General features: G+C 39.9%; 1 protein-coding gene across 3 annotated transcripts in view; it reads left to right on the top strand.

Moving 5' to 3' along the window:
* ANO3 (anoctamin 3) overlaps positions 1-15923 on the top strand; it is a 286084-nt gene that overhangs the window by 237080 nt on the left and 33081 nt on the right. For all 3 annotated transcript variants that reach the window (XM_053925078.2, XM_053925079.1, XM_053925080.2), the window contains 2 exons: positions 14992-15074; positions 15516-15656. In XM_053925078.2, the coding sequence (XP_053781053.1) occupies positions 14992-15074; positions 15516-15656 (224 nt within the window). The remainder of the gene's footprint in view (positions 1-14991; positions 15075-15515; positions 15657-15923) is intronic.

Below are 15923 nucleotides of genomic sequence, written 5' to 3'. Positions count from 1 at the left end.
TTGGCAGGATCAGATGTCCCTGAGGAATTTTTCTGGATACGGGTATGAATATATTACCATTTTCTGGCTTGACCCTTAATTATGGCCGATACTAAGCATAGAAATTACAAGGTACTTTTGCTACAATTCTCTGCTTCCACTGCCATAGAAGTCAAAGCTCATCCCCCGTGACCTTCTTTTCTGAAGACCTTAACTATGGCCTCAGAACCCTCATCATTGCCCTGCCGACCATCATAACCACTTGATTAGAGCTGACCATGGAGACAGACCCTATCTACCCTCCCTCACGAGTACACTGGAAGTAAGCTCTAAAAGAAAACTATGCATAAACTTAATGCCTTAGTTATTACTTGGCTCACTTAGTTGTGATCACCTGTGAAGTCACCTGAGTTGAAGTTAGAAAGGAATTTGGGGGCAAACAAGTCTCACTGAGATACACTTCCAGGTATATGACATGTTGTGGCAAAATCCAACCCCAGGTCAGACCTCCTTTCACTAGAGTTAGTCCAACAATAAGAGACAATTACCTGACAAGCTCATCAGCCCAGCCAGCTGAGATGACACATAGCGCAATGCTCACGTAATTTTTTCTGGCTCACCTACTACGGTGCTTGTCATCTGGCACTCACCGATTGCTTTACAGCCACTAATTCAGTCTCTCGATATATAGCAGAAAAAGAAACACCCCTTTGAAGTGGTGGAACCACTCACAAGTGAATTTTCTAGAACATGAAGAATATAGAGATATTGTCACAGATGAATCTGAAAATAGAAGCAGAGTAGCTTGGGGCCATGTTTCAGATAAAATCAAAACATTGTTCTAGATTTAAAAAGGTATTATTTTTCAAGTCCTATAGTACGGCATGCCTGATGCTGAAGTCACACATAGGGAATTTGTTCCCTTAGGTGAAATCCATTAACAGCAAGTTAGGAGTTTGAAGCAGAATGTAAACTGAATTCATATTTTTTCTCCATATAGAAGCATGGACATGTTCAGCAACAAATAAATATTTGATCAATAATAAAAAACAGTATGATTGTTATATTCTTTGAGGATACTTCAATGATATGTGTTATAAATATAATGGAAATTGGTGACTGGAAAATCTCTTTGAGGGTGATAATTGTTGTTTTAATATTCTGCTAGAAGAGAAATAGAGGGATCATTCTCATGAATGCTGAGAGTTGTTTAACATACAGGCTTATTTTTTCCTGTTAAGTCACAAGATGTTATTATAATATGGTCTTCTTCATTGAACTGTAACTTTATGGAAAAAGTTAAAAACTCCATTTTGGTGCTGAGGGCTTCCTAGAACTTTGCCCTTTGTTGAGTAGAAGCTGTGACACAGTGTATACACATATGCGTGGGTGCATACTCGGATGCATATCACACAAATGGGGAGCTAAGGAAGGTTTCAAAGCTGAGAAGTCCTATGCAAACTTTAATTCAGCCATGGCTCAAGGAAGTGAATGACACAACTGTAATGAAACCTGTTGCATTCTTATCAACACATTTATGTCAACGTATTTCCTTGGTAAATGTCTTCATGAAGGCAAGAAACTAAAATAGAGTTGATGCTGAAAGCTATCTAAGTAAGATCCGAAGCTAACTCAGTAGGTATCCAAGGATTCCTCAATCAGTTGAAAAAAACAATAGCATTATATCTTTGAGATGTTTTTATAATAACATCTTAGATTGTATGTTTAATATTCATTAAATTTTGGAATACATTTTATTATTTTATTATTTTTAATGATAAGTCAATCCAAATTGTTGCTTAAAAAGCCTCATATTCACAAGAGATTTTAAAAATAATTTTAATTTCTTTTATATTCTTTGTTGTTTTAGGGAAGTATGACAAGATAGTCAATAAGCTGTATAAGACATACATATGAGTATGAAGGATAATATTCTGAGGTCTAAGTAACATGGAAGGAGGAGAGAGAAAAATGCTCTTGAAGCATCAGTGAGGAACAAGCTGTTCACTACTTCATCTTCAGTACCTGTTGGGGTGGGACACAAACAGCCTGAGAATGCCACATGGAAAGTGGGGTTTCAGAGCCACCCCAGGTGTCAGACCAAGAATTGTGGTTGACGACTTTGAGTAAACGAGAACATAGTGAAAATATCTCAAAAGAGTTGCCACGGAGCGGGGATTTTCTCAAAGGAAATCCCCATTCCTGAGAACTAGAGTATTAAAATCTAAGGGCTAAGGGATGATGTGAAAATTTTGGTCTTCTCGAGGCAAGTGATATGAGTAGAGTTAAAAAGCGTAGCAATTTAGCCCTGGTGGACCCAAGTGTGAGGGAGACAGGACAGAACGGTGTACGTGTAGAATATGAGTATGGGGACGTCTTGTCAGGATGGAGAGTTCTGGGCTTCCCCTGGACTCCTGCATAAATGAGTTCTGAAGTGAAGCCTCTTATTCCTAACACCCGAAACAACTTTTCAACCCTGCAAGTAGCAGCCTGCTGGGAAATAATATTGCTCCCTTTAGCAAGGACAAGATAGCCTATTGTGTGGGAATACCACACGACTGATTCATTCCTGCCTGACAGAGTGTATTGTTATACGTTTCCTTATTTTAGAGCCCTGATTTAATTATAGAGTTTAACCTCTTTAGGTTACAGTTGCCCAAGTTATAAACTGCGTAATCATTTTATATGGACTTAATTAAGTACACATACAATCAGGCATAAATATAATAGAATGGCAAAACTGACAGACTGATAATATTATAATTTATTTTGCCATCTGTAGGAACAAATCCAAGGGATTGATTAATGTTTTCTAAAAATACATATCAAGTCAGATAATAGAAAATCCTAGATCTGTAATTTGTTTTTTTCTGGTTATAGAAGTTGTCATAGCTAAACAGCAACCTCAGCAGCAACAGTGCGTGGAGTCTGTTTGCTGAGCGTTCTCTCAGCACTGAGCCGTGACCCGGAGTGGGGCAGAGGGAGGGAAGAAGGAAATGCCTACTCTAGCTCTGTGCTCTCTGAAGAAAAGTCCTGAACTGTTCCCTGGCTCAAACGCTGGGGCAGAAGAAAAAGAAAAAATTTGATGTGACCTGAGGAGGATTTTGAAATCAAGTCCCCAGGCAGCAAATAACAATAAGTGGCTTTCATATTCGTATAAAAGACAAATATCACCTTAAACATTTTGTAGATAACAGTGAAAATGTTATCTACATTTTGTGAATGTAGATAACATTCACAAAATGAATGTTATTTTCATTTTGTGGTTGTGAATCTCCTTCTTTGAATAAGTATTTTAAGTCAGTTACCTGCCTTCAGAGTCAGAGTGACCTGGGGTCAAGTCAAGTCCGTTTGGGCACAAGTTGCAAATTTGGGGAAATTTCTAGTGTGTTTCGATACGAATTGATATTTGTGAAATGATTTTCCATAGAGGAGTTTCTGTCTCCATTCATTTTGACCTTATTTCTCTGCCATTATCAATGCCGACTGCCAGGGAACACGTGCACCTCTCCACGCAGCCCCCCGCCTGGCACCTGACAGAGGCAGCATGTGCACGGGAAGGAGTCGCCTCAGAGTCCGTTGCTGTGTTTGCATAGTTAGCTATAATTCAGCAGTACTGGAAGTGCCTGCAAACCCCCTGAATAGCTTACTGAACCCAAACTACATGTATCCCTGACTCAACATGCCATCAGTCAACTGTAAAAAACATTCAGGGCCACTCTATCACCCACTTTTGGGGGGAGACAGAGATTCTAGTTATGCCTAAAGGGAACTTTCAGACATATCAAAATTATAAATATGAGCAATTTCATTATTCCTTGACTAATTGAATGTTTGCTGAAAGGGTGGACCAAGAAGCATTGTTTGCCTCTGCGTGACTGTCTCCACAAAATTTAGATATAGTGGTTTAATCAAAGAAAAAATCTTTTCAGACAATTAAGTTATAAGCATGTATCAAAATTTCAGTAGAGGTTGACTGCAAAGGAAATATTCTCTAAAAGACCAGTGCGAAGATTTCTGCCTTGCTAGCGATAGTTATAAGAAAAGAGAATGGTTAGTAATCATTTTTAGACTACAAAAAGGTGGGGATGTGAGGTGAGGACTTTAAACTCTTCACTGATGGATCACGGTTGTGTGGATGAGCAACTAACCTCCTACAAGTTCTCAGTCTCATTTCGATCTATTAGAATGTTGCAGTTTTGCTTAAACATTTTGTCTGTGATGATGATTCTCGGCAGAAGTAGGTTGTGAATTACATAACCCAAGAAGGGCTACCCCAAATCACGTTTGCAATGAGTTTTCCTTTGGCATGGAAAAAGATCTGGATTTGAATTTCAGCCAAGTGAAATTTCTTCAGGTAACTTTACCTCCAAGACCTTCATATACTTATCTACTGAATGAGATCAGCAATCTTTATTAAACCTGGGTTGTTGTAGAAATCATGTTAGGTAATTTAAAAATACCTAACACAACATCTAAAACATTGTAAGTGCTCTCAATAAATGCTAGTTTCTTCTTTTTAGGATATAATGCAATTCATTTCCTTTTTTGTATGCTCTTTAAAAAAGTAGACAAACATTGTGCTTTAAAAATGTTTTGAATGGAATTATTCAAAGGCAATTTTACAGTCTTAAATACAAAAGAAGAAAACAAGGTGATATGAGCCATTTGCTAGATATGGGCAAATATGGGAATTAATATAGGGAAACTTATTATGGCTGAATTTTTATACAATTGAAATATAAGTCATTGACAACAGCTCTATTATTCTCCTTCCCCCCTCCCAAAAAAAGTATATTAATGGAGGGAAAATCAAAAAGTTTGTCTACAACTAACAGAATGTTGAAAAAAATTGGTTGTTATAATGTATTTTACTCTTAAAATGAATTACGTGTGGACTACTTACAAATTGTACCGTATTTCATTCATGCAACACCCCATGAAGACAATTTCATGATTGTTGGTAAGCTGTGTATACAGAGGCTTGTCATTGCTTAGTCATTTGTCGAAGATCACGCCATTAAAGAAGGCCATAGGCAGCTTTCAACTGAGAACACGGCTATGACAATTCATGCTCTTTCCCCACGCCACATCACCTTTCCTAAATTTTTTTAGGATAATTGTAATTTGATCAAGATAAACTCTATTGTATTATTACAAAAGTGAAGTTAATCATTTATTTTATAGCGGTTGGCATTACCTATGGTGCCAAGTATTCGGTTGCAGAGGGATGCCTTTAAGGTGAAGAGGCAAATACATAACAATGCACAGCGCTCTGGTACTGGCTAACCAGGATGAAAGCGAACCTTTGTTTGGAGCACTCTGCTGGAGGCCATAGTTGTTCCAGGGGTTAACTGGACAGTTTCTTGGTCCTCGTGAATGTTTCCTGGAGAAGACAGGACAGCCTATGAGGAGGATGAGGCTTTTAAATGACTTAGTTACAAGTTTTTTTTTTCTTTTTTGTCATAAATTAATAACCAGGATGGCCGTACCTCCGCCTATCAGCAACATAACTGTCCTAAATATACTGCTCAAGAAAGATACCTTGGCTGGAAATACCAAAATTTTAATAATAGCTTATTATTAGTGGTGGGATTGTAGGTGACTTATTTTCTTCACAATTTTAATTAATTCATTCAGCGTATATTTATTGAAAGCCAAGTATATGGCAGGCCCTCCTAGACACCTGCTGGTGTCGCATTTGTAATCAGAAAATGTTCCACAGAATTAAGGAAAGGAAGTCTATTACAGTGTTGAATGGTAGGATGAGGAAAGGGCCTGAGAAAAACCAATTTTGTGCTTTAAAATGACTACATTATATTTTGTTTCAAAATACAAAGCAAAAGATGACAAGTTTTTTTGTTTTGTTTTTTTTCTTTTTCTCTTTCTTAAAATTTTTATTGTTATTCGATTACAGTTGTATGCCTTTTCTCCCCATCCCTCCACCCCACCCCAGACAAACCCACCTCCCTCCCCCAATTCCACCCTCCCCCTTGATTTTGTCCACATGTCCTTTATAGTAGTTCCTGTAATCCCCTTTCCCCACTATCCCCTCCCCACTCCCCCCTGGCTATTGTTATATTGTTCCTAACTTCAATGACAAGTTTTTATTTGAGTGGACTCCTCCAATTTTTCAGCAGTTCAATTGAAAGGGTCAATTTGCATTTGAACAGATGCTACCAAAATGTCTAATATACAAATGCCGGTAGCATATTGAGTGACTGTGTTACCAGAGTAAAGGGATCTATTTGCCTGTGTGCATTAGGGCCCAGTAAGACAGGAACAGGAGTCCACAGCAAAAAAAAGTAAGGGTTTATTACTTGAGAAAACAGCCCATGCCTGGAGGCACAGGTGAGCTGATCAAAGACCTGCCTACCCTGTGGCTTCCAGGGAATAGGTTACATAGGGGAAAAATCATGAGTCATGGTTACTAAGGGAATTAGGGTCAGGGTCATGGTCTGTACTGGTTGGTCAGCACTAGGGTAGGGTGTAGGGGATCAGTACATCTGGTCCTGAGGTCAGCCATGAGTAGCTTTGTTTGAATTCACTGATTTTCTGGGGTGGAGCTGAAACACAGCTGAGACCAAGATGTTATCTCTGGTTTGACTGAAACTCTGTCCCTTTGGTCAATAGACCTGAGGCTTTGTTCCTAAGATTATTTGAGGCTGATTATAGCCTCATTGTCCGGAGGGCTTAATGGTTAAGGGAGTTGGATGAGCAAGGGAGAGGGAGGCAGGTGAATCAGGGCACTGGATGAGGCCAGTTTGGATCAAAAGGAAAGAAGGGAGAAAAGGTCATGTTAAAGAAATGAAATGTTGCGTGGTTACAACCAGAAGAGCTAGCTTTAGGGAGATTCTTTACATGAAAGTGAGGTCTGCTCTGGTTGAGATGGCGGTGCGAGTCCTCATTGTTTTAATACAACAACGTGCGGTTTGCAGGCAGCTTGTTATTTCTAAACGAATTTTATTAGGAAGAAAAAAATGTCAAGTCTGATTTTAGGAATCAGTAAAGATGTTCTGTGCTTAAGGCTCCAATGCTGGCCGTAGCACGTTCTTAGAACCTAGTTGTGTGTTGTTTCTTACTGAATGTTGTTAGAGAGGGAGAACGAGGGGAAGGAAATTGGAAGTAAAGTTAGAGAAAGACCCCATATCCTTAGACAAAGAAGAAATTTAACAAGACATGAAGGACTTGATTACGGAGTGAGTCCTGCCTATGGCTGCGCCAAGTGCAGTTCAGCTGAGATATTCAAAATCTGTCACCTTGCAATTATTTATAGGCTCCGTACATGGATCAGCTTACTGTATATTCAGGTACAGACCTCCAGTAGTTTCACATCTGTTAAATGTTAACCAAAAAAACAAGCAGACAAACAAAACAGTAGCATTCCCTAGGCATGGAAATTCCAAGTGTGCCACTGTCATAGCCATTCTGCTACTCGTAGGACCTGCTCAGTGAGGTTTCTATTTTTACCTCAAGTATGGGGATGTTGCAACACGTGTGGGGAGAGCAGAGTGTGCTTGAGGATGTTGCTGAAAGTTAACCTGGGAAATGGAGGTGAGTCTTTAACAGCACCTGGGCGTTATCCAAATTGGCACCCTCAGAGCTCTTGCTCTGATAAACTGTTGTTTCAGCTGGGTCTTGTTTCGGGAAGACTCTAAGTCTTTCTCTCCTCTGATGAAAACAATACTTGGAATTCCTTTTTGTTCTCCATATTCAAACATATTTAAATTCATTTGTGTTGGGAATTAACCTCTTTCCCCTGCACGCCAACCCCCCTAGCAACCCCCAACCTTGCAGAAGTATGGTGAAGTCACTTTCAAACTTTCAAATTAATAATTTTTTCCAAGTAATATTGAATTTGATCGATATATAAAATAGATAAAAAAGGAGGATTCTCTGGCAAGGGCCCCTTCGCATATTTCCAATGAAATTCCATGGAGCATAATTTGAAAAGCTCTGGAATAATGGAAAGAACACTTGACCAGAAGTTAGAGTCACAATCACTGGATCCCATTGAGCCAGTCAGTCCAACTTAACGGACATCTACTGAGCATCGTCAGTGTTCTAAGCACTAAAACTGATAAGGGGGAAAAGGTACTTTACAAACTTACCTTCAAGCGTAAGAAAAAGCAGGTACAGGAACAAGTGTAATAAAGTGTTGCAGATGCTTTGGCAGATTTCTGGACAAGGTCAGTGATACATGTCAACCACTCGGGGCCTTGTTTTCTGTAAATTCAAAATAAATAACTGGGAACAAACTACATCTGGAATCTGATGTCTTTCACATGCATGAGCGTGTGATTCTGTTACTCTGGGCCTTTGAGTTGGCATCACAAAGGAGAGCCACTGGAAATGGGCATGAGGAAATGAGAGAACAAGGACTGGAAGTGGCATGTGCACCTTTGATTTTTTTGAAGTTGAGAAGAGTTTGTCACTATAGTCAGAAAGGCAGGAATAAAAAAATTAATACGATGTATGGTTGCTAAGGAACACAATCAGGCAGTATCATCTTCAGCCTTTCCACAATACCCATTCTGCCCCCCCGACTCATGCAAAACTTGGCTGTCCCCTGACAACAGAAGCCCTGCTCCACTGGAGGCCTCTCATCCTCCAACTCCACCCTCAAGCCAGTTTCATGAAACCAAGGGGAAGGGTTGATAAACTTTCCCCATAGAATAGTAAGAACAAGAAGAACGTAGGCAACGGATACTTCTTGGACCCACAAAAAATTAGCATTAATACTTTGTTATATATTCTTTTGGGCACTATGTATCTATTTCTATAATATATCTATCTACATATTTGATATACATATATGTATATACCTACATATTCTATAAGATTTCTATTAATTTATGTCTGTTGACACTATTCTTTGTAAACGAAATGGCTTTCACTTTATTCACTTAATTTTTAAAGCAATTTTATTTTAATATTAAGTGAGTTTAATATGCTTCCTTTCCCCTTCACCATCCCACAGCCACCACAGTCCTTCCCAGCCATTGTTCTCCTCCCTGCTGTGTCATTGTTCCCTCTTTTAACCCCGCACTCTTGAATGCCTACAACTCTCTCTATACTTCCTATCTGCCTATCTCCAGGATACTCCTTGCTGAAGACTTTCACAGCTTGCTCTCAAATTCCCATTCCCACCTCTGAGCATCTCCAATCCCAACTCTATCCATTAACATCCAGGGAGGCATTATGGTAGAAAGAGTATGAGTTTTTTGAGTTAAAAATGATTTAGGGTCCAATCAGCCATGTAACTTAAGCAAGTCACTTAATCTCTTGAAATCCTAAATTTCTAATCTTAAAAACACCAGAGTAATAACAATAGCCATTTTATGGCACATTTCATATGTTGTTGCCATTCATATTGTTGTTAACTTTTTTTTTGGCCAATCCAATATTTATTAAAGTCCATTGACCTCTATTTAGGACAATATGGGCAGACTTTAGGGGAAATTTCACAGTGGAAGGTATTCTTTTTTTTAATACATTTTATTGATTATTCTATTACAGTTGTCCCATTTCCCCCCTTCACTCCCCTCCACCCTGCACACCCCCTCCCACCTGCATTCCCCCCCTATAGTTCATGTCCATGGGTCATACATGTAAGTTCCTTGGCTTCTACATTTCCTACACTATTCTTACCTTCCCCCTGTCCATTTTCTACCTACCATTTATGCTACTTATTCTCTGTACCTTTTCTCCCTCTCGCCCCCTCCACTCCCCCATTGATAACCCTCCATGTGATCTCCATTTCTGTGGTTCTGTTCCTGTTCTAATTTGCTTAGTTTGCTTTTGTTTTTGTTTTATGTGTGGTTGTTAATAACTGAGTTTGCTGTCATTTTACTGTTCCTATTTTTTATCTTCTTTTTCTTAGATAAACCCATTTAACATTTCATATAATAAGGGCTTGATGATGATGAACTCCTTTAACTTGACCTTAATTGAGAAGCACTTTATCTGCCCTTCCATTCTAAATGAAAGCTTTGCTGGATAGAGTAATCTTGGATGCAGGTCCTTGACTTTCATGACTTGGAATACTTCTGTCCAGCCCCTTCTTGCCTATAAGGTCTCTTTTGAGGAATCAGCTGGCAGTCTTATGGGAACTCCTTTGTAGGTAGCTGTCTCCTTTTCTCTTGCTGCTTCTAAGATTCTCTCCTTATCTTTAATTTTGGGTAATGTAATTATGATGTGCCTTGGTGTGTTCCTCCTTGGGTCCAGCTTCTTTGGGACTCTCTGAGATTCCTGGACTTCCTGGAAGTCTATTTCCTTTGCCAGATTGGGGAAGTTCTACTTCATTATTTGTTCAAATAAGTTTTCAATTTCTTGGTCTTCCTCTTCTCCTTCTGGTACCCCCATAATTCGGATGTTGGAACATTTAAAGATGTCCTGGAGGTTCCTAAGCCTCTCCTCGTTTTTTTGAATTCTTGTTTCTTCCTTCTTTTCTGGTTGGATGTTTCTTTCTTCCTTCTGGTCCACACCATTGATTTGAGTTCCAGTTTCCTTCCCATCACTATTGGTTCCCTGTACATTTTCCTTTATTTCACTTAGCATAGCCTTCATTTTTTCATCGAATTTGTGACCAAATTCAACCAAGTCTGTGAGCATCCTGATTACCAGTGTTTTGAACTGTGCATCTGATAGGTTGGCTATCTCTTCATCACTTAGTTGCATGTTTTCTGAAGCTTTGATCTGTTCTTTCATTTGGGCCAATTTTTTGGTCTTGGCACACCTGTTACATAAAGGGGAGGAGCCTTAAGTGTTCACCGGGATGGGGCAACCCACATTGCTGCGCTGTGATGCTGTACGTGGGGGAGGGGTCCAAGAGGGAACAATGGTGCTTGCTCTGCTCTCTGCCAGATTTCAGTCACTTCCCCTGCTACCCACAATCAAATTGGGCCCTTCTGGTGCTGCTTCCTAATGTGCGGGCTTGCGCACACTCTAGGCCCCTGTGGATCTCTCCAACGAACTCTCCTGTGAGGCTGGGAGTTTCTCTAGCTGCCGCCTCATCCCCCAAGGGTGTTTTCAATCAGAGGTTTGAGGCTTTATTTCCCCTTGCTGGAGCCCTGGGTTGCTCGGTCTGTCTCACTCCCCAGTTGTTTCTCCCGGTTTATCTGCACATGAATGTGGGACCAGCCACTCCACAATCCGCCAACTCTCCGGGTCCTGCTGCGTCGCCCCAAGTCCTCTCCACGCGGCTGCCTGTCTGCGCCCCTCCTACCGGTCTGAATGAATGTGTCTTCTTTAACTCCTTGGTTGTCAGACTTCCATACAGTTTGATTTTCTGTCAGTTCTGGTCGTTTTTTGTTTTTAAATTGTTGTTGTTGTTGTTCTTTTGGTTGTGCGAGGAGGCACAGTGTGTCTACCTACACCTCCATCTTGGCCGGAGGTCCATATTTTTGTTAACTTTTGAGAATGACTGTGATAGAGATTAGAAGTAATGTACCTAAAATGATTGTTAAAACTCTTTACAAATAATTGGAAATTAAAATGAAACAACAGTCATTATTTCTGACAGCTTGACCTTAAACAATTCTAGAATTAACATTCTGCCTCAGTAACCATGATTGGCTTCTATTTCACCTCTTTCACGAACACAACTGTGCTTCCTCTAGGTGCCGGAGATCAGCGTTGGCCGCATGTTGGAAGTCTTTGGGAGCTTGAAAAGCATACTGATGCTGGGTTTTGTCCTGAGATTTTGATTTAATTGCTCTGAGGTAGAGCTTGGCATTAGGATGTTTTTAAAGCTCTCAGATGTTAAACTAAATCAATCCCCTTGCTTCACTCATCCAGCTCTTCCACCTGCATCTCTCCCCCGACCTTCTCACCCTTGTTGAAACCTATCTGGGTCTCTGTCATTAATGCTCCTGTATTCTCATGGTCTGCTTCTTGCTTCAGGCACCATCTTTTCCAGCCAGGATGCCCAAGTTAACTATGCACACCAAACTTTTCACCACCAATTTTAATAAAATGACTAGTGTTTGCTTGCCACTTTCCTGGTTTATGGATACTTTTCTTAAAGTCACTGATTTGAGGAGTCCTTGACGGATTCCTGTTTCTTTTTGACATTTTCAGGCCCATTAGTCCATCCTCAACTAGCTACCAGTGCAATGCTTTTTCTCATCCTCTTCTATCAAGAATTGGGTTAAATTCATAATACTCTTCTGGAAGAAAGAAAAATGACTGAATTGAGACATTAAAACTTTTAGTCCACCATCTCATATTTAGAATCTATAACTTATTTTTTAGAATCTACTCTTTAATCCAGGAGGCAAAATGGGAGCCAGTGGGATAAATCTTGCTGATGACTTAGGGTAGTGTAGTGTTTTATTTCATGGTATATTATTGGAATTTGAGTATATTTAGATGGACTAGGAACTTTCTAGTTTAGGTTAGGCTCCAACTTTTCTTACTGTATTTGTAGGAGGCCACATACATTTACCTATCAGAGAGGTTTGAGAATAAAGAATGACTTTAAATTTGGTGTTCTTCCCAGTTAGGTTTTGTAGGTTTTTAAGGCTTAAGGGCCAAGCCATTATTCTGGTTTATCTTGAGTATGGTTAGCTCATATCCAGCCATGAGTTCAATTGCTACTGTAGGATAATTGTTGGACAGCAGGACCAAGAGGGTGTCAAGAGGCAAACAGGATAGTCATTTCAGGAAGCAAATGCAAGAATCTGAGTATGTTCATCTTGAAATTAGACTGAAAAACTATGGAAAGGAAAGGAAAAATGTGTTCTCAGGAGTTTCATTCAGGCAAAAATTAGGTTATAATAGCAATGTAATTAGACTGTGAAACAAAAGTGGTCAAAAGGAAGACCGAGAGTACGAGTGCTGGATGGAATCATGTAGGTTTGGCCCTGTCTGGGGTCTCGGGAGAGCCATCTATATCAGGTACCATCTTTGATCCTGGAATGGAAATTCTAGTGGTGGTGCTGGGTTGTTTAGAGAGTTTCAGTTTAAGACCTCCAGGCTGAGGTGACCACTCAGGAGTGGATGTCGTTTTTCAATGGGAAACATGAATCCATGAGTCAGTTCCCTTCAGTGTAGTGGCACAGGGCTGAGTTAGTAATACCTGATGTGGCCCTTTCCATCAGGGCTGAAGGGCATCTTTACAGAGATGGCACTTCCAAAAGACATCATCTGCAGGTTGGAGATCATGATGTAGGATCTCCATCTCCCAGATTCTGTAATGGAAAGATTCCTGTAGGAACTAGGAGCTAGTCTGAAGGGCCCTGTAGGTTCTTTACAGTAAATCAGGAGGTCTCCTTTCAGCAGTGCAGGTTCACACATTCCTTGATCTAATCTCATGGGTCTGCAGTTAATGCTTTCAAAAGGTGACCGTCTATGTTTGCTGACAAGAGTAAATCTTAGGTTGAGCAATACCAAGGGAAGAAACATAGGCCAAGGCAAACTAAACGAATCCACCAGTTTTGCCAATTGAGTTTTGATTACCAGGTTAGCCTGCTCTATGAGACTGGAGGATGGGGATGATATGCACAGTGGAAGTGCTTCAAAACCAGCCAGATCTTACAAATAGAGCGTGTAATGTGTCCTGTGGTGTGAGTTACCCAGTCACTACAGACTCCTGAAGGGATTCCCCAAATAGGAGAGCTTTTCTAGGAGTTAATTTACTTACAGCTGAGGCTGTGGTTCTGTGGCATGGGAATGCTTTCACCCAAGGAGAAAACAGACAATTTAGTACAAACACATATTTGTATCCTTGAAGGCGGTAACCAAATAAAATTCATTTGCCAGGCCTGAAAGGGGCCTAAACAGAAGGGAAAATGCCCAATACAAGTATGAATGGGTTTTCCAGGGCTGTACTCTAGACAAATTGGCTTTTTTTTTTTTTTTTTTTTTTTTTTTCGATACCTGGACAGCTGTCTTGGAGATGGCTTCAAGTAGTATTTTTTTTTCTCTGAAACCATTTTGTTGGTGTCCCAGTGAGTTCAGCCATGTACATATCATAGCATATGATACCGTATGTGATCAGGGGGAAATGTCGGTCATTTGGACCTACCTGTAAGTTTTGTTTAGGGCCGAATGTACAGCCTTTTTCTAACCATCTCTTTTTGTTTGATTGAACAGCTAAGTACTGTGCTTCCATGATTTCATGGTTTACATCCCCAGTTGCTTCAGCTGGTGGCAGAGATGTCTCCATTAGGGGCTGCAATTGTTTTAATGCTGCTCACTTAGCAGCAGCAACGTCAATCCAGTGATTACCACCACTTTTCTTTGTGTTTGCCGTTGAATGTCCAGGAAGTTTCATGGTTGCTAAAGATATCGGTAACCTTTGGATAAGGTTATTTGGATAAGGTTATAAGATATTGGATAACCTTTCAGAGTTCTACAACATAAGAACTTTTTGTGTGTGAAAGAAGTCAAGAATGTCTCTGCTTCCTGAGCATACTCATGTCATGGGCCACACCACAGGTGTACCCGCTGTCAGTATTAATCACACCTTTGGCCAGATGGCAAGCTCAGGTTTATGCATAGCACCCTGCACGTTGAGCAAAAGTTGCCTGAGGCATGGGAGCCTCACTCTTTTCCTCCCACACCCACCTTAGTACTCTCCGAATCCTGGAGAAGAAGCATCTGGCATTTCTTGTCACTCCTAGAGAAGACTTTATCTAGGTCTTTCAGGTGATTTTGAATACGCATGTACAAATCAAAAGAAACAATCAATATTTTGGCACTACTGTTGACCTTCTCTTGTAGCATCACTTTGATGGGCTGTGCTACCAAAGGTCTGCTTATTTCATCCAACGGCAAAGTTTACTTCCCTTCTAGGAATGCACACTGATAGCAGTATACAGAGACGGGGAGAACACGGTGTGAGAAAACAAAATTCCAATTGTATAAATTTACTACGAGTTTAAATAATTTTAATAATTTAGTAATATGGTGAAAATGCATCAATCCAAAGAAGAAAAGCAAGGATGACAGAATGTAATTTGGTTGGGTACATTATTATAATAGCAATAATATTATTATTATTTCTAGCCACAGTCTTCCTGGAGTTTTGGAAAAGAAGAAGAAGTACACTGACCTATACTTGGGATCTCATTGAATGGGAAGAGGAAGAGGTAGGATATTAGGAAAACAGAAGATAAGGAAACTGGGATGACAAATGATGCAGAAACTTGTTCACTGCCCTTAATATATAAATCAAAAGCAGCTAAATAATATTAGATTTTCTCTTGATTTTTTTTTACTATCAAGACTTTTTATTTAATGAAGATAAAAGAGATCAATGATGAAGTAATGTAATTTTTCTCAAAAACGATGTTTCCTTATGTTTTTTCCTGATGTTTTTCTGTGATGTTTCCTTAAACTACATTAGTGGAAAACTGGGGTAATTAAAATGTATAGTTCAGGGTTTCTTTGGAAAGTAATTTGCCTCTTATTTCTTCTTTGCCAAGACTTGCTATAAAAATAAACCAAAAAATGGGAAGTTTGTATCAATTCTTAGGTAATTTAAAAAAGTTTCTCCTTTGATATTTAGTAACTTGAAGTGTCTCTCATAGGAAACGCTCCGTCCTCAGTTCGAAGCGAAGTACTACAAGATGGAGAGAGTGAATCCCATCAGTGGAAAACCAGAGCCACATCAGCCCTCTTCAGACAAAGTCAGCCGTCTCCTTGTCTCTATCTCAGGAATCTTCTTCATGGTAAAGTACCACCATTGCTGGCAGGATGTGGTGGGATTCCAGGGTTAGAAGGAAGCTCTAGGATAGATACCAACTCATTCTGTGATCCCGATGATGCAAGAAACCACATCCCGGTCAATACTTCGGGGCTCCATACAATGAAACAAAATAAAACTCACAGCTGGTCAGGGAGTAACAACCCAGGGAGTTTCTGCGTATCCTCAGGTAAAACACTCTATGGGAGAAACAACGATCATCTAAGGTAAACTGTATGAGTCGCCCTGATGA

Source organism: Desmodus rotundus, chromosome 5, assembly GCF_022682495.2.
Source record: "Desmodus rotundus isolate HL8 chromosome 5, HLdesRot8A.1, whole genome shotgun sequence".
NCBI lineage: Eukaryota > Metazoa > Chordata > Mammalia > Chiroptera > Phyllostomidae > Desmodus > Desmodus rotundus.
Note: the sequence above shows the minus strand (reverse complement) of the source record. Positions and strands in the feature narration are given on the sequence as shown.